Source organism: Geotrypetes seraphini, chromosome 5, assembly GCF_902459505.1.
Source record: "Geotrypetes seraphini chromosome 5, aGeoSer1.1, whole genome shotgun sequence".
NCBI lineage: Eukaryota > Metazoa > Chordata > Amphibia > Gymnophiona > Dermophiidae > Geotrypetes > Geotrypetes seraphini.
Window position 1 is genome coordinate 46,394,822 of NC_047088.1, and position 19,654 is coordinate 46,414,475.

At 41.0% G+C, this 19,654-nt stretch overlaps 1 protein-coding gene across 2 annotated transcripts in view; it reads right to left on the reverse strand.

Annotated features, from left to right (window-relative positions):
* Window positions 1-616: 616 nt before the first annotated feature.
* WDR44 (WD repeat domain 44) overlaps window positions 617-19,654 on the reverse strand; it is a 95,096-nt gene continuing 76,058 nt past the window's right edge. For both annotated transcript variants that reach the window (XM_033946776.1, XM_033946777.1), the window contains 4 exons: window positions 17,575-17,690; window positions 14,848-14,975; window positions 9,065-9,199; window positions 617-1,741 (listed from right to left, as the gene is read on the reverse strand). In XM_033946776.1, the coding sequence (XP_033802667.1) occupies window positions 1,647-1,741; window positions 9,065-9,199; window positions 14,848-14,975; window positions 17,575-17,690 (474 nt within the window). In that variant the 3' untranslated portion in view covers window positions 617-1,646. The remainder of the gene's footprint in view (window positions 1,742-9,064; window positions 9,200-14,847; window positions 14,976-17,574; window positions 17,691-19,654) is intronic.

Here is a 19,654-nt window from a genome sequence, read left to right on the forward strand (position 1 = left end):
ATTAGAGTGGGCAGACTTGATGGGCTATAGCCCTTTTCTGCCGTCATATTCTATGTTTCTATCCCCAAATCAGCCTTAGTAGTCTATAACTGCTAATCTCATATCTATTTCCTTTCTGTGAAGTAGGGCCACATCTGCCTGTCTCCAATCCCTTGGGACTCCACGAGATGTTGAAAACATCTGACAATAGAGTCAATGTCTTCCTGCAAGCCAAACAGATAATTATGGGAAAGATGACCCCCCCGAGCTATAAGATACTGTATTTGACAGTAGCTTTAGGTCTGAAAATAACTATAAAATTTTTTACAGGCTATGGGTCCAAATAAAATGCCTGCTATATTTTTTGGATTTTTTTTCACACTCCTCCTAATAGCCCTGGGATCATCTTTGATAACTCTGTTACTTCTGACCTATGGGAACAAAACCAGATATCATTTTTTTGAGGCACTAAGAGGTCATGTTGTGTTTTTTCTTAGCATAGCGAAATGAGGTTATCAGAGAAGTAATGGGGCACTTGAGAAAGAGAATTTGTTATCAGAACACTGAACACATAAGTTAACAGCAAAAAAAAACCCCAACAAAAATAATGAAGAAATCAAAAGATTTTTACCAAATCTCTGTAATTGGTTTTGTTTTTTTTAATGATACATTATTTCTGTTCTGAAACCATCAATAACATTATTTAAGCTGGACAATCCAAAATGTTATTTCATTGGTCCATTTTTTCAATATTTACATAGATGTCAAAATCCAGTACTATTGCTCTACACAGAAAAAAAAAAATCCCCAAAACATTTTTATTTTACTAACAATGCCTAAAAAAATATGTAAACAGTATTTTCTTTTACATAGCTGGAAAATAATTCAATTCATTTAAAGTCTGTAAATTTTAATTCAAATTAGCATTGCCTTGCTGCTCATGAATAAGGAATGAGATAGGCTTCTTCACACAAATATGCTGCTCCAGTGTGCAAAGAAGGAAATAAACTTAAAAAAGGAATCTAAAATCTGCAACATATAAAAAAGACAACAAAAATACTACCACATGACCTGAAATTAACTTATAAAAAATTCATACTTTTTAATTTGACCCATCAGAAATTTATAATGTATACCCTCAGAACAATAGCTAATTACAAACTGAGAAGTCTCTCAAAATTGGAATTTTGTGCAACAGAAACAGAAAGAATAAAGTTATCTTTTTAAGCTAGACTTTACCAATAAAACAGAACAAAAATAAACACTTGCTAATTTCTGTTTAAGATTTAGTAGCTGTGAAGCCACCAAATAAGTTAACTTGTCTACTGTTCAACTTAATACATGTAACCCAAAAAGGCACACATAAGTGTGAATATATTAATATATGATCATGCAGAAATTTGTGCATGTTTACAATCATAACAAAAAAAAACATTAAAAAATAATTTAATGACTGCTTGGTGTTGCTATCGTTACATAGTCCATCCTATCCTAATTGGCCCAGTTATGAATAGGTTGCCAACATAAAATCCCCATAAACCTGGTTTAGTAACTCTGCAAAAAATATTGTGAAAAAGATTTGTAAGCCTGCTGTATGTAATTAATTTGCTTCCATATTGAGATTTACTTGTAGGATATTTAGAGTGATATTTCAATGGTTATAAAGTTTAAGATATAGCTTTCTTTTTGTTAATGAAGACTTTGATTGCACCAGTGAAATCAGCAGATAAAAGCACTTCTGTATGGTCAGATTTCAAAGCACCTAAAAATGGAAAAAAAAGAAGAAGAAACAGTTAAGTTTCGATAAACAAAGATAAGTTGAAGAAAGTTGAAGACTCTAGTCTAGTCTGAACTAATTTGCCTATAGCTGTAATGTTCAGACCAAATGTACTAGCTAAATGACGTCTGTATAGCCAGAATTTAAGTTGGGCGATTTTGTGATTCAAATAGTTAAGAAAATCAAATACCTTGGGGTGAAATTAGATTCTTCCCTTTCATTTAGGGTTCATCTTTAAATGTTAGTCAAAAATATAAAATAAAATAATGGTTTTGAGATTTTTTTTTAAATTATCAAGATCTAATTTTAGACTTATTGTACAAGCACATATCCTGCCCCTGTTTCATTACTGTAATTCGTTGTTTCTAGGAGTTCCAAACAATGCATTCAAATTCCTTGTACAGAATGCTGCTGCCTGAATTTGGTCTAAGGTTATAAGATTTGACCATATTTCCCAGTGTTGTCGTCACTGCATTGGCTTCCAGTAAGATAGCATATTCAATTTAAGATTCTGACCTTAATTCATAAGGCTTTTACCCCTCTTTTACAAAGCCGCATTAGCGGCTGCTCCATGGCAAAAGCCCCCCAAACCCTTTAAATCCCTATGGGCTTCGGGGCAGTTACCGCAGCAGCAGCCGCTAGCACGGCTATGTAAAAAGGGGGGGGGGGCGGGGGTTAATAAGAGCTTCAAGTCAGTATTTACTGCCCACCTCAAATGTTATGGTCAGTAGAAAATAAGTGTGTTTTGGATATTCCTTCATTCAGGATTGGAAGAATACAGATTTAAGATGTTATATGTTGAAGGAGACAAACAAACAAAAGCCCAGTAAGGTACAGATAGCACATTCAGGTAGGTTAAAAAATGACTACTTCATTGTAAGGACTTGACATGACCATTCTTTGGTGATGACATCTGCCATCAGGAGTCCATCAATCTTAGTGCTATGGAGAAATACTGGGATTCAAAAAAGTCATACTAGATAGGAGTACAGAACAATTCAGCACAGATACCGTGGGAGTACTTGTAGACAAGTCAATGAAACCGTCCGCGCAATGTGCGGCGGTTGTGAAAAGGGCTAACAGAATGCTAGGAAAGATTAAGAAGGGGATTACAAACAGATCTGAGAAGGTTATCATGCCGCTGTACCGGGCCATGGTACGCCCGGTACCTGGAATACTGTGTCCAACACTGGTCGCCATACATGAAAAAAGACTCTATGATCCAAAGAAGAGCAACAAAAATGGTTAACGGACTGGAGGAGTTGCTGTACAAAGAGAGGCTAGAGAAACTTGGCCTCTTCTACCTTGAAAAGAGGAGACTGAGGAGGACATGATCGAAACATTTAAGCATGAACGAGAGGGCACTCGCTAAAGTTAAGAGGGGATAGATTCCGTACAAACGTAAGGAAGTTCTTCTTCACCTAGAGTGTGGTGGAAATCTGGAACGCTCTTCCAGAGGCTGCTAAAGAGGAAAGCACCCTTCAGAGATTCAAGAAAAGGTTGGACCAGAACATACGCAGGTAAGGCTAGACTCAAATAGAGCACTGGTCTTTGACCTAAGGGCCACCGCGTGAGCGGACTGCTAGGCACGATGGACCACTGGTCTGACCCAGCAGCGGCAAATCTTATGTGCTTATGAGCGATGCTTGCAGGAAAAGTATCCCCTTAGAAAGTACAAATGAACTGAAGGCTCTATGGAGAATTCCTGATGCAGGTATTATTGCCAAAACAAGTAGTTCCTACAACATCATGGTCATTTTCTAACCTACCTGGATTTGTCATCTGTACCTCACTGGGTTTTTATTTTGTTCATTTTCTATTTCCAGAAGGTTTCGTTTGCTCCTTTGCTTATGTTGAAGGAGCTCAACTGTGGAATGTTTTTACAAAATATTTGTATACAATGCAGTTCTATTTACAGTTTTGGAAGCAGCTGAATGCTTTGCTTTTTCAGCAGGTGCTTTTTTGATGTATTGTTTTTGGTTTTAAATTTTATGTCAAAGAGTTAGTGAATTATTTTATTTTTTAATTTTCTATAAGTTTATATATATATATATATATATATATTTTTTTTACATATATGAACCTTAGTGAACTGCCTAGTACTACGGATAGTGCGGTATATAAAACGTATAATAAAAACTCAATCAATCTTCCTCCCCTGAGAAATGTATATAAAATGTACACACTTTAGGCAAGATTTGCTCCATGTTACATATAAACTCTACCTTGGTATCATAAAATAGTTAGACCAGGGGTCTCAAAGTCCCTCCTTGAGGGCCGCAATCCAGTCAGGTTTTCAGAATTTTCCCAATGAATATGCATGAGATCTATGTGCATGCACTGCTTTCCATGCATATTCATTGAGGAAATCCTGAAAACGACTGGATTGCGGCCCTCAAGGAGGGACTTTGAGATCCCTGCTGTAGACCATAGCATTAAAACAACACTTCTTTCTATTGAAAAGCATCCCTTACTCCAAATTTATGAGCTCAAGGAAAACAAAAGTAGATGTCAGAAAAACATGTGATCAACTGGTACTGGTGTAAGTAGTGCCTAGACATTGATGCAAATATACATGAAATTCCAGGTAAGAATCCTCAGTAAGGTGTGTGGTAATATAAAATTGCCCGTTAGCTTCATAAAAAATAGCCACACCCTCCTACTGCATGGTCTTAGCTGCTAGGATGGAAAGTGAACTAAATGTTTGCTTTTGTTTTGTTTGTTTTTATCACACTTTCTATACCGCTATTCAATATATCAAGAATTCTACAAAAATTCTCGTGAGAAGGGATTGACCATCCACAAGTTCAGGAATGGAGTGTCTGTTGCACTAGAACTTGAAAACATGACTGACTAAGATCTCACAAGACAAGTTTTGGGAACCACTGGTACACCCCCAAAGTAAACTCTGATCATCTATAGTAACAGAGAAAAATCAACATAATCCATTAAGTCTGCCTAGGAGTTACATTGGAAGGAGAGACTCGGCAGCAAGAAGGTTCCCGGAGCAGTGCTGTGTGCAGGAAGCTTCCAAATGGCTGGGAGGCAGAAGGGGCCGATGCAGGACAGTCATAAGTTTGTTGTGTGTGTTTGTTTTTGGTTTTTCCACCAGCGTTTAGGGAGTGAGGGCTGTTGGATCTATGATAGGGAGCAGGAGGGCTGCAGGACTCACGAGGCGGACTGCTGCTACACCCGCGAAGAAGGGAAGGGTTTGCTTGGGCTGCTGGACAGCTGGAGCTGAAGGGAAGGGAAATAGTTACTGGACCTGGTCTGGGGATTGGAGGAAGAAGGGAAACAGGTGTTGGGCCCATGTGGTGGATGGGTGGAGCTGGAGGGGAGAGGTGCCAGATGCACACCTGGGCGCTGAAGGGAGGGGATAGAGGCAATGGACTGATGGGAAGGGAGAAAGGTTCAGGACCTGCAGGGAGCAAGAGAGAGAAGGAAAGGGAAAGAGAAAAGCTGAATCAAGGGGATGAAGGAAGAGAGAGTGAAATATTGAACATAGTGGAGGGAAGAAAGAGAGAATGTGAGAGACACATTGGTGTAAGGGAATAAGAGAGGGGAGAAGCTGGACACAGTGAGATATACTAAAAGAGGGGAGATGGTGGGCATGGATGGGAGCATAGGAACAGGGACAAAAAGGGTAATGTTACATGGGTGTGGTATATGGACAAAGAGAGGTAATGCTAAACATGGGAGGGTATATGGAAACAGAGAGAAGATGGTTAGACATGGGGGAGAATAAGAACGCAGAAGGAAGATATAGAATGGGGAGATGGGCACAGGGAAAATACTAGAAAGGGACATATAGGAGACATAGAGAAGGAAGACGCTGAACACGGGGAACAATACATACACAGAGATAGAAGATGGAAGGTGAGCATGGAGAAAGAAATGTCAAATGGTCAGGAGACCCTGACAAGTGAGCTAAGAGAAGACAAAAGAAAACAGACCAGCGCCTGAGACCAACATGATTTGAAGACTAGAATGATGAGATAATAAAAGTTAGAAAAAATAATTTTATTTTCTATTTTGTGATTAGAATACTGTATATCAGATTTGAAATATGTATCCTGCTAGAGCTGGTGTTAGACATAACTGGGGACTGCAAAGCCCAGGCTGTGCTTATTTAGCTTCCAGCTGGCTTAAGGCTCTCTTTGACCAGAGGGTAGTAGCCGTAGTTGCACTCCCCACTATTTGTGCCATGTGTAACAGAAGTATTCTGTTAGCTTGATTTTTCTATTTAGCATTCTGTAATAATTTGACTTCAGTTTTCTCAATAGTGGAGGGGATATTTGTGAGGGGGAGGAGAGGGGAGACAGGGGTTTTGTTGACAATTGTTCATAATATTTTTTCTTTTTATATTTTAATAAAATAAAATAAGTTCAGTATAAAATCATAACAATTCGAGGTTTGTGCAGATGGGATCAGATGGTTTGTGGGGACGGAGTGGGGACAGGGACTGAGCTCATGGGGACGGGGCAGGGGTGGGCACTGAGCTGACGGGGACTGAAGTGGGAGGGATGGGCGGGGTAGGGCTAAGTTTGTGGGGACAAATTTTTTCCCTGCGTCATTTGCTAGTGTATTGCAAACTGTGTGCCACAGCATACCAGTGTGCCTCCTGAGATTTCAGGTGTACCGCAACACACTGGTGAGGAGGAGAGTCATCCACATGGCAAGAGGCACGTCCTTTAGGAAGTCATCTGGCGCAGATGATGCTCGTGTCTGGCATCTCTCCTCCTCTCCCCGGACCCTTCCACCGAAGCGGGTCACAGCCAGATGGGCCTCTGTGCATGCGTGGACGTCAACAAAATGACATCATGCGCTTTCCGGCCGGGACCCTAGATTTAGTGTGCCATTGGCCGGAAAGTTTGCGAGACACAGCTCTAATGTGAGAGCTCCCAAGTACCAGCTTTTTCCTCTTCTCTTGCTATTTACTGAAAACCAAAATTTTATGGTTCGGAAACTTCAACATACTACCTCACACTGACCTGGTACTGACAACTGGAGTAAAGCTCAAAATAGAGAGATGCTCAAAGTACTAGGGGTGTGTTCCTAAACTCAGATCTCCCCTGCATGGACCAAATCAACTCCCTAGCTAAAAAATTCTTCTTCCGCCTCTGACAACTAAGAGCAATCAGATCATCACTAAGCCAACCAAACTTCAGAACAATTGCACAAGCAGCCATCCTCCTCTACCTGGACTAATGCAACTTCTTATACAGTGATACTGCAGAAAAAGACTACAAAAAACTGCAACTCCTCCAAAACACAGCAGCTAGACTAATTTTCCGATGAAGCAAATTCGACAGTCTCTCCTCTCCTGAAAAGCTTCACTGGCTCTCAATATGATAGCTTGCATGGTCCACAAGGCCATTTATTTTATTTTATTTCTTCCATTTGTGCGTCGCACATACCTATACAAGCTCTAGGCGACATTACAGAGGAAGGAGTTAGAAGAGGGTAGGGAGGACTATGGAGGGCAGGAAGGAGTGGAGAGGAGATAAGCATGTAGAATAGTTCATAGAAATTCCTAACTTTACAGATAGGAGCACCATCTATGTAAATAATATCTAAATGAATCAAAGTAATATGTAAAAAGGAATAGAAGGGAGGAACTGTTCAAACAATAGAATTCAGGGAAATTCAATTAATAAAATAAAAACAATAGGGGTAAAAACAATGGAATAAAATTCATAAACTGGGAAAAAAAAATCAAATAAGTTTGACAGAAGTCCAATTTCCTGAAGCAGCTCTGTTGCCTCAGCATATTTTAAATAATCCCAACGGCAAAAGTCCAGATGGGATAGATATCAGCTCAGGCTTTCCAGCTGCTGCAGCCCCAACTCATCGCTTCCAGGCAGAAGATGCACAGAGATAGAACAATCCAGTGCCGGGCCGCACTGCTCTTGGTGGCCGGTGGATGCTCATGGGAAGCTCCTGAAGAATACAGCACTCTGCCTCCATCGGCGGACAACTGGGAGGAGGAGGAGTCCACAGTATGGCCCCACTCCATGGATCCGGAGACACCACCAGCCCCCTCCCCAATGAGAGAACAGATAACTCCACAGGACTGAGCTCAGAAATCACAACTGCTCCCTCTTTTCTCATCACCAGACCACAGCAACATTTCAAACTAATGCTCTCCCATCCTGCATAGGTCATTCATAAAAAAACTACATGAATCCACATTCAAGTACAAAGGACCCAAGACTCGGAAAAACCTTCCGCTTCATTTATGACAAATATGATCATACTATCTCTTCAGGAAGAAGCTAAAGACTCACCTCTTCTCCCCAAACACATATGTACAGCCCTAATCTGCCTATATTACTTTGACTGGAGTTCATGCCCTCAGTAAGACTCTTTGTCAGGAATCCACCACATCCTATTGTGAATCTCAACCACCTTATTGTAAACTGTATATGTCTTATTGTAAATCTCATCACTCTTATTGTAAACCACACTAAATCCTAGCTGAAATTTGCAGTATAGAAGAAACTGTATGGTATGGTATTTCCTTGATGGGTAAGAGGAAATTTAAGTCCTGGGGCTTTCCTCCTGGTTCTGGGAGTAACCTAGTGTCAAATCAGATGCCAGATCATTTTGAGATTCAGCCACTGGAGACTAATACTATGTCAGTGGGGTCTGTTGGCGTTTTTGACAGACTGCAGCTTGGAAGGAACTTTGCTCAGCCCACTCCCTAGAGTAGCTCCACTTCAATCCAGAAGCAATGTTGGTGAGGTTAGCATTTTGGGACAAGGAGAGCTAAATACTGTTGCCATGTCTGTTAGTATAGGAGGGACACCCACTGTGACTTCTCTCTGAGAATGTTGCTAGCTTTGTAGTGGCCTGGTTCCAGGAGTGCTGTTTTATGGAATGAAGAACTTGCTACTGGAAGTCCTGGCAGGTTGTTAAACCAGCTATAGTGACTGTAGAGTCCCTGTGGAATGCTATTCAAGATCTGCACAATTCTTTCCCATCTAATATCTAAATCAGTGGTCAAAAATGCAAACCTCTTGAAAGAGAAGTTGGACTGTTTCCTTGAATCTGGAGCAGCAGAATACTAAGGTGGGAGTGCTAGAAAAAACTGTTAAGCAGCTCCAGAATTTTCTTGTGATGAATATTAAGGATCAGGGTATCACAGCTCTCAAGCTAAAATATGATTTATTAGATTTAATATACTGAATTTCCTAAAAGAATAGCAAGATGTTGTACAAAGCAAAAATATTTGAGAAAACAGAACACATCACATGAACACTTAGTTTTCACTCCACTGTTGGTACATGAATGATTTTATGTACCTACCAGAAGGTATGGTATCTGATGATTCAGTATCATCCCCCTTGTGATCAGCTTCTGGTCTCTCAGATAAATTTTCCATTGACACCATCAGGGTTGGATTTGGTGCAAAGATCGCAGATGTCACAACTGCATTGTGTGCTTAACAAAGGAAGAATATTTCAAATTTAGAATTAACATCTAATGTAATTCAAAATGACTATCAAAACTTGTAACATAGGAGAGACATGGGACTTCACAACGATTTGTTACTGCATCATTTTAACTAACTGCTCACTAAAAACTATAAATGGAGGCATGAACATTCAACTGGAAGACAGGACAAGGACAAGGATTAAAACTAAGGGCTCCTTTTACTAAGCTGTGTTAGGGCATTAACGCGTGGAATAGCGCGCGCTAAATTGCCACGCTCGCTAGACACTAATGCCAACATTGAGCTGGCATTAGTTCTAGCCGCATAGCATGGGTTTAGTGTGCGCTAAAAACGCTAACGCAGCTTAGTAAAAGGAGCCTAAAAAACACACAACAAAACACCTACAAATTGTTCAAAATTCTATACCACCACATTTCATTCAAAGGAACACAAACTAGAACGTATGTAGGTGAGGCTGGACTCATTTAGAGCACTGGTCTTTGACCTGGGGGCTGCCACGTGAGCGGACTGCTGGGCACGATGGACCACTGGTCTCACCCAGCAGCGGCAATTCTTCTGTTCACAAAGCCTATGCTAAAGCTCAGGCAAAAAAAAACCCAGGGTGAGCCGTGCTCCCAGGGAACAGTTCCCAACTGGCCAGGCAAGTTCCCTCCTAACTACAGACTACTGACCCCACAGTCTGTCCTTTCTCCCAGGCAGAGCTGTCCTTGTCAGACTGGGAACATATGGAGCATTGCAAGCCTCACAGCTCAGATGAAGACCCCAAAATAAAAAATCTAAATCAAAGCAGATTAGAAAGACACCTTCCAACTCACTTCAGATGTTGAAATGATCACAACTTGAACTTAAATTCAAAAATGGTTAAAAAAAAAAAAATTGCAGCTGATTCAAAATACTATAGTGAGATTGTTATATGGCCTGAAGAGATACGACAGTGTTTCTATATTTTATAAGAAAGTTCATTGGCTGTCTAAAGAGAAATGTATAGTTTAAAACTGCTTGTCTGATAAATCATATTATACAGGCCGAGGTTTCCGATCATCTTACTTTGTTCTTTTCACGTTTGCAATATTCATTTAATAGATTAGTTCATTTTTAATTTCTGTTTCCCCCTTTTAGAGGTATATGTTTTAAACATCAATTTATTTTTCTTTTACATATGCTGCTATTGTTATTCGGAATGATTTACTTATAGAAGTTATTGAAAGTTTTGTAGAATGTTGAAAACATTTTTATATGATAGACTGCAAAGTTAGCATTTTTAATCAAAGAATTGTAAGGATATCTTTTTATCCAAATAATTGTATTTTCACATAGAATTATTATGGTTTCTTTTTGATGTAAATCGTCTTGAATTAAACGGTATTAGAGAGATTCGGAAATCTTGTATTAGATTATAGATGGGGCACAATCCAGAGATGCAGGAAGCAAAGTTGAGAGAAAAAGGTACAGGATGCCTTCTGCAAACTCACGAGCAAAGGAGAAAAACCCACTGGTTCGAGACTCATATGCCTTTTGCACTAGAATTGACTTTTGACTTTGGTATTTACCAGAAAGATATATAATAAATAAAATAAATAGTTTACCTTAATAAAAAAAAAGGTTAAAGGACAGTAAAACTGTAAACTGATGTGAGCATCAGGTGTGAGCATTTTAAACTTGTTGCCTAGACCTTTTGGCTCAAGGCTAAATTCATTCAAAGTCCCCCTGCAGCACAACTGCATCGTTCATAAAACATTTTGAATCAGGAGGCTTAACCACGTATGCCATGTGTATCAGCTCAAATGGCAGCTAAACAGCAGGATGATATATTGCTTACAAAACCTTCCTGTGAATACTAATGCTATGTTAGCAGCAGTCCTATTTGAAGGATAAGCTCTTCTCACTCTCATAATGTTATGCGATTTTACGGATACTGCTAAACAGGTGCTTACAGTTCTGCTTGTCATTCACTTTTAAAATTGTAATCATAGGCTCCTATGACTAAAATTTTAAAATTAAATGAAAAGCAGCATTTCATGCATTTCAACTAGGTGTGGAAATATTTAAAATTATTCAAAATACAACCGTTAAGTTAATCCACAATGCAAAGAAATATGACCACATCACACCCTTACTGATCGACTCCTATTGGCTTCCTATAAGCCATCGCATCACCTTTAAGGTGCTACTTTTAGTATTTAAAACATTAATCTTCAATGAACCCCAATATATAACCAGAATGCTAATCCCTCATAATATCTCTCAATCTCTTCGGTCGACCTCCCAGAACCTCTTAGCTATCCCATCTCTAAAAATAGTAGGCACAAGAAGACATGATATGTTTTCTATAATGGGTCCTCAATTGTGGAACTCATTACCTCAATACATTAAAGACGAAAAGGATCTTATTTCTTTTAAAAAATCCTTAAAAACTTATCTTTTTAAAAATGCTTTTAATATTTAAATTTTAGACATGATATAATTGTCTCAGGCTTTTTAAATTCCTCCCTTCCCTTTTGTTTTATCCTTCTTTGTTTATTCCCTTTAAGAAAGAATTGTAACTTTTCCCCCCTTTCCTACCCGCTCCATGTTTGTTTTAATTATAAAATTTATCTTACTTTGTAAGTTCTTTTTTTTTTTTTTTTTCTGTAACCTATTCTCTATTTATATGATTGTACATCGCTTAGCAAATTGATTAAGCGATTAATCAAATACTAATAAACTTTAAACTTTAATTTATCAAAAGTAGAAAATGTCATTGAACTGTGAAAAAAAGTGTGCTGTAAATTTGGTTATACACAAAATCTTAATGGAAGTATGCAAAAAAAAAAAAAAAAATTGTTGTACTCTAATGTCAGATCAGCTGTAATCATACACAGTGTCTATTTCAGTTACAAAAACACAGCTTAGAACTGCTTTCAGCATGTCAATTAGAAATAATTCAGGTGCCTATAAATATAGTCCTTTAAGTTCTAGTCTAGCACCTCTATATATTTAAAGTGAAGAATGGTTAACATAATCCCAACAGATAAGCAAAACATCAGCACCTAATTAAAGAGAGCCGACAAAAACACACACAAACAGGTTTGTACTAGCCTAAGATCAACCGCTGGGGTCGTTTTTTTTGTGCTACTAAAACTTATGGTTATGTCACTTTAAAAAAAACATTTTCCAAGACATGTTTTTAAACCCAATGATAACTACTCTGGGCTATGTAGTTCAATTTTTCACACAAAGGATTTAAGATATTATCCTTATAAGCACTACATTAATTCTTTCGTGCATAATCTATAGTTACATTTCCAAAGATAAACTGCATGGAGAAATTAGATTCTTATCTGCTAATTTTCTTTCTTTTAGTCCCTCCAGACTGGCACAGAAACGGATGGGTTTACACTCCTCTGCCAGCAGGTGGAGACTGAGATACTAACTTTTGGCTTCAGTACAAGTGGGCTGTGCAGTCCCTATTACAATCAATCTTAATGAATAGCCAAGCAGAAAACAACAAGGCTGAAAAACAATAGCATTCTTACTCCCCACTTACAAGGTGAAGACAAAGAGAAAACACTGTTGGATACTGATTAGAACAAGAACCTTTCAGAAACACCCCACAGTTCGCCAGTTAAACCAGCCGAGCCAAATGTCGCTGCTCTTTTTAAACTCCCCAAACAACCAATTCCCACAGAAAAACCCCGCACTCTTCATGAAAAACACTGAACAAAAACGACAGGGCAGAGCCTGTGCCAGTCTGGAGAGACTAAAAGAAAGAAAATTAGCAGGTAAGGATCTAATTTCTCCTTCTTTAGAATCCCTCCAGACCGGCACAGAAATGGATGGGATGTACCAAAGCAGCACCCATCATGGATGGAACCCCCGAAGGGCCGCCACAAGAACACGCTCACCGAACACCATGTCCCGATGTGCCTGAACGTCCACATGTAAGTATCAAACAGAAGAATGGAGAGAAGACCAAACTGCATAGATATCCACTGGAGGTACAAGAGAAAATTCAGCCCAATAAGATGCTTGACCCCGAGTGGAATGAGCACTGAGAAATTCCAGAACAGGCTTCTTTTGGAGAAGGTATACTGAAGCAATAGCCTCTTTGATCCAGTGCAAAATGGTAGCCTGGAAGCAATCATAGGAGCAGAAGACACATTTAAGACCTGTTCCTGTCGTTCTAAGACAGGAGGAAGATCGCCTGAGTCTGTGGGCAAAATAGACGCGCTTTTCACCAAAACTAAGGGAAGGGCCGTCACTAAACTATCACCAGAAATAATATGCGGCACTGAAGCCAAACTTGACCCCCATCGCTACAGAAACACCGCTAGCAGCTCCAGTTGCAGCGATAAGGGAATCCCCCAGCCTCCCCAGTGGTCCACAACACCGAATATGCTAGGCCACTGACAGATGAAGAAACCCTGGCGTGGGCAGCAGGTGAGGCCCGGGTGTTACCATCGCTTCCCACCGACAAGTGGTGTGCGCGCGAAGGGGAGCTGGACACACCGACACCAGAAGCTGGGTCCCCTATCAGGAGACGGAACATTTTGTGCACCCGCCAGCCACATCCATCGTTCAGCACCCATATAAAACACACTTGTGCTGCTTTTTTTGAAGCTAAGCATAATGAATGCGCCAAAAACCCATGTTCAACAATGGCGGCCTCATGACTTCTTTATGCTCCTTTTATTTCTTGTCTTTTTTTTTAAACTTCTCATAGCTCACCAGCTGTCTCAAAATAGCAGACCCCACAGGCACTCTAAACTTTAATCTGTGCTGAACAGGTGGCCAGGCGTACAGCTGAGGCTCCTCTAAATTCAGAAAAGCTAGGGAGGTGGAGGGAGGGGCTCAACCCTTCCGAGTGTGGCACCCCCGAAGTCAGTAGGACTCTCAAGAGGGTCCCCCATGCTCTGTCCTGACAGCAAAAGGGACAAGAAAGATCCACTAAATCAGATCCAAGAGGCCCAAACAAACCTCATCACAGATTGAACAAGCTTACCACTCCACCTGCTGGAAACTGAGAAATTGAGAAACTGGAAACTGAGAAATTGTCCAGATTGTAATAAGGACTGAAATAAGGACTATAATAAGGATTGTAATAAGGACTGATTGTAATAAGGACTGAAAAAGCCCACTTGTACTATAGCCAAAAGTTGGTGTCTCAGTCTTCACCTGCTGGCAGAAGGACTGTAAACCCATTCGTTTCTGTGCCAGTCTGGAGGAACGCTAAAGAATAAAGCAGTTATGTGACTACAGAAGGAATGTCAGTTTGTTTTATGTATCAATCAACAATTGCTGCTGGAACAAACAGAACACCCAAATGAACCTCGATACACCTCTTTAAAATTATTGATATACCAGATTATTCTATTCGTCTCAATTTTAGCAGCTGTTCAAGGCATCCACGCTAAGGGCTCTTTTTACTAAGCCACGTTAGGGCTTTAACGTGCGGAACAGCACGCGCTAAATTGCCCCACACGCTAGACCTTAAAGCCAGCATTGAGCTGTCGTTAGTTCTAGCCACGCAGCGCAGGTTTAGAGCGTGCTAAAATGCTGCGTGTGCTAAAAACGCTAACGCAGCTTAGTAAAAGGAGCTCTAAGTGAACTATACCCAGTTTTAGTGTTATCAATCATAAAAAAATTAGATTTTTACCTTTAATACCTTCCCAGAAATCATTACGATCTCTCCTTACTGAAGTAAACTTGCTTAAGTCATGGTAAGTGCTCCAGATGTAAACATATTTGTCTTCAGAACCACTGACAATGTAAGTATAATCATGGCTTTAACAAAAAAAAACAAAAACAAAAAAAGTCAAGCACTTAATTATTGCTGCCTATATTAGTATATTTACATTTTTCCCTTTGTTAAAATGTTCCTGAAGTTTTCATCTTTACATCTCTTAACTTTCTAACTGAAGTAGTTTTTGTTCATCTGGCTCTTGGGTGCACAAAACACATTTATCCCTACCCCCTCTCCTTAGCACAGCGCATACAGGAGCCATTCTCAATTCTTCTTCATAGTGTATCCTATGCTCTGCTATTAAATACTGCTGGGACTCCCCTCCTATTCTCTCCACCTACCATCCTGGAAATGTGAACAATACCACTGCACAAAAATGAGAACACAGAATGTATTCCTGCTATGTAACAAGAAATATAAGGTACATTTCTTATATGGTTACTACAATATAGAAGGGTTAGAAAGATTTGATAATTCAGAATAAAAGAGTACGGATGCTGTGTTACTTCATTTAAATACATAGAAATAAAGATCAATTTACAACTAATCTGAGGAACAGAGTTCTCTGGGAGGTGTATAAGGAGAGGGCAACAAAATGAACACAACTTGTTCTGTTCCTTGTGACCTTGGACAGGTCACTTGGTTTCCAAATGCCCCAGGTATATTAGACAGATTGTAAGCCCACTGGGACAGACAGGGAAAAAAGAAAGGAAAGAAGGAAATCGGTGGTTTGAAAATAGGATTGCTAGGGGCCGAAGGCACAAAACTGAAAAATGGAAGAAATAAAATTATTTTCAAAAGTGAAGAAGTAAATGAAAAATAAAGGAAAATACTGAGGAATATACACACGGGAAGGCACAAAAAAAACCCAAAAATCCTTCAGTTTGACGCGCTTTGGACTAACTCCAAAGAACACAACTTCTCATCTAGGTGGAAAACCTAGAACTGATGGTCCCGTGAACTGACGACAGGTGGGAAGGCACTGGCGCATGCGTGGTACAGGTAATCTCCAGACTTAAAAAATTGAAAGTGACTGTACACTTTTGCACTGTCTGTACCAGGCTCTGTGGACGACGTCATCCATATGTGAGAATGTACTGCTGGCTTGTCCTAGGATAATCCACATTTGACACGAAAAGATAGCAGTTACTTAAAGACAGCACAGTTACTTACTGTAACAGGTGTTATCCAGGACAGCAGGTAGATATTCTCACATGTGGGTGACATCATCCACGGCGCATCCAGTATGGACAGTGTTAAAAGTGTACTGTCACTTTAAGCTTTAGCGAAGCTTCAAGACTTCCCACATGCACGAGTGCATTCCCACTCGTCAGCTTGCGGTTCCTCAGTTCCATAATCAAGCTAAGAAGCCAACCAGGGGAGGTGGGAGGCAGTGGCATAGTAAGGGGGATGCCCCAAGTGCCAAGTCGCTTGGGGGCGCTGACACCTCTCTGCCCTCTACCATTCACTTCATCCCTCCCCCTACCTCTGTATTATCTTCGCTAGCGCGAGCAACATCTGCCTGTTGCTCGTGCCAGCCTGGTTCCCCTCTGAATTACTTCCAATTAGAGCTTAGGCCCCTCCGCAGTGCATCCCGGGATGCACTGGAGAGGGGATGGCCCGCCATTTTGAAGAGGTGGGTCTACTAGCCAGAGGGAACAGGCAATAGGCATCCGTCTGGCCTGCCATCGTAAACAAGGTAAGGGGGGGGTTTCGGGGATTCGTCTGAGGCACGGGGGGGGGGGTCGGGGGTTGCTTGGTGGCAGGAGGGAGTGGGCATATCTCCTACTGGCAGGGGGAATTGCTTGGCAGCAGGAGTGGACACTTCTCCCGCTGCTGTGGAGGGGGGTGTTGGGGGTTTGCTTAATGGTAGCAAAATTTTCTGAGCTGTCAATGCCTTACTTTCTTGTCAGTGCCTGAACCAATCAGCGCTCAGGCACTGATCAGAAAGTAAGGCAACGACAGCTCAGACCTGTCGGTAAATTTTGGCTGCAAATGTGGCACAACGAGGTTAGGGAATCATTCGGTGATTACAGAGAATCGCTCAGCGTGCTCATTTTAATATTAATGATCTCATTGTACTACATTTGCATGGCAATATCTGAGACTGCTAGAAAACTTGGAAAAGACCATGGTAAGCCATTTTAATAATCTGCCGTTGAAATACATGCATGCTAAACTGGCTGGAAACAGTTTAGCAAACACGTTAAAGTGGCATTTTAGTTTTGAGAATCTGTCCTTTAGCCCTTTCATTTTAGCTGCAGTCTTCAATCATGGGCACTAAATCTGACCACTTGGTATCAGCACTGTGCAGGGACGAACTTCCTGTTCCAGGGGCTGTGAATGCCATCTCTACAGCATCACCATCTCCAGTCATCCAGTAAAGCAGAAATCTTGAGGTAAAAATGTTACCCAAGCATCTCCAGTGTGTACTGAATTGTCATGGAATCATTGGGTTAGCTCGACTGTAAATCTTACAATGGCAAGAAAACCATTCAAATAAAATGCTCATTAAAATAGTACTGTAACTATATAAATTTTTAGTTTAAAATGTGGTGAAATCACTCAGGTCATTCATCGTGATCAAATAATTTATGAAACACTATTACTGTGTGCATATTTCTGCTATTATGATCTTACCTAAAGCTTGCTTTGATTTGGCTGCTGCTGTTGACATAACCTTTGTATTTCATAGACAAAGACAAATCTCTTAAGTCATAAAGCCTTATTCTAGAATCATTAGATGTCACCAGTATCTACAAGTAAATTAAATGCATACAGTTACTTTAAGAACAGTAATCCATACAGTAAAATAGAAACTGCATGCACTCTTTACATGTGGGATTTGCATCAGTTTTCAAGGTGTAAATATCTGAGTACTTTTGGCTTGAAATTTGCAGTGCATACAAAAGTATGCTATCACCCTATAAACACCTCTCTGAGTAGAATTTTACTGAGAATACAAGCATAGATTTGAAAATGTAATCTATACAATGTACTTCACTCCTACCATTTACACACACCCCATCGATGCCTCTTCACAATAGGGCTAAAAGTACAGCACTGAGACAAGAAATTTTGGTCAGCAAATTACACGTGGGCAAAATGCATTTGATCTATGTAAACACTTTAATGTCATCCCTGAGTGCCTTAAAAAACAATAGTCATTTATAAAATGAGTTAGTTGTTCAGTAGTAACTTTTACTAAGGCGCAGCAGGCGTTTTAGCGCGCGCTAAATGCTAACATGTCCATAGACTATAATGGACGCATTAGCGTACGCTAAAACGGCTAGCGCACCCAAGGACCCCTAAGATTAGCTAGAAAATGAGTGTTAAAGAACAAAGTAATGTGGTAAATAACAACCTGGGTCTTTTAGGCATTATGTGTTAGTTTTCCTGGAAGTTAACTTTCAGCCAAAATCGTACAGCATCACAAAGGGCTCCTTTTACTAAGCTGCGCTAGCGTTTTTAGCGCGTGTTTAGCGCGCGCTGCATTGCTGCACGCGCTAGACGCTAACGCCAGCATTGAGCTGGCGTTAGTTTTTGGCGCGTAGCGTGGGGTTAGCGCATGCGGCAATCCAGCACGCGCTAAAAACGCTAGAGCACCTTAGTAAAACGAGCCCGAAGTAATGCAAATAATAACTAACAGCACTAAAGAAAAGTACTTTTCAATATATGCATTAGAGAATGACACTGTGGCGGTTTACCCGCAGCCACCGTGTTTAGCCCCGTGGAGCGGTGAATGGTCTTGTCCCTGCAGTGAGGCATGAAGGATCGCGCAGTCCCCGCAGCCCACACCCGCCTGCCCAATCGATCCTAGTGTTTAGCCAGCTCTCTCCCTTCTCCTCATTTTAGTTTGTAGGTTTTCTTTTTTGGCGACCCGCACGCTATCAAAGAGCCACGCACCCGCTGCTGCTCAGTTTTGATCTTCTGCTCTGACGCAACCAGAAACAGGAAGTTGCAGCAGAGCAGAAGATTGAACACTGAGCTTTCCTCTTTGGGAAAGCGTGCAGGTCGCCGAAAAAGAAAGCCTGCCAACTAAGGTGAGGAGAAGGGAGAGAGCTGGCTAAACACTAGGATCAATTGGGCAGGCGGGTGGGGGCTGCGGGGACTGTGCGATTGCGGCGTGTTCCCGGCTCAAACTGGAAGGAGGGAGTGAAAGGGAAAAGGATTCTGGGCCAAGGGGATGAAGACGGAAAGAAAAACCCACAGCAGGAAAGAAAGGGAAGGACAGGCAGGTGAGCCAGAGGGGGGAGGAAAGAGGGAAAAAAGCTAGATGGGGTTGAAAAGACGAGACACACTGATATGGAAGAGGAAGATAGGGGAAATCTGGACACAGGAAGGTAACAGAAAGAGGGGAAATTATGTGCATGGGGCATAGGGACAGAGACATAAAGGGGACATGCCATGGGGATGGTATATGGACACAGGGGGGGGGCAATGGCAAATACATAGGGGAGATATTAGAAATGGGGAAAATAGGAGCACAGAAGCGAGATGGTTTGTGGGGATGGGACAGGGACCGAGCTCGCAGGCTCCAGTGGCTTGCACAAATTGCATTGTAACGTGCCATGAAAATAAGAGGGAGGAAGGTAGATAGATAGGCCACGCGAGAGGAGCTGAAGGGTGGTAGAAAGGAACAGATGGTAAAGGAGGGAGGGAAGGGTGGTGGTGGAAAGGAATAGGACAGACATTGAAGGAGGGTGGAGAGGAACAGACC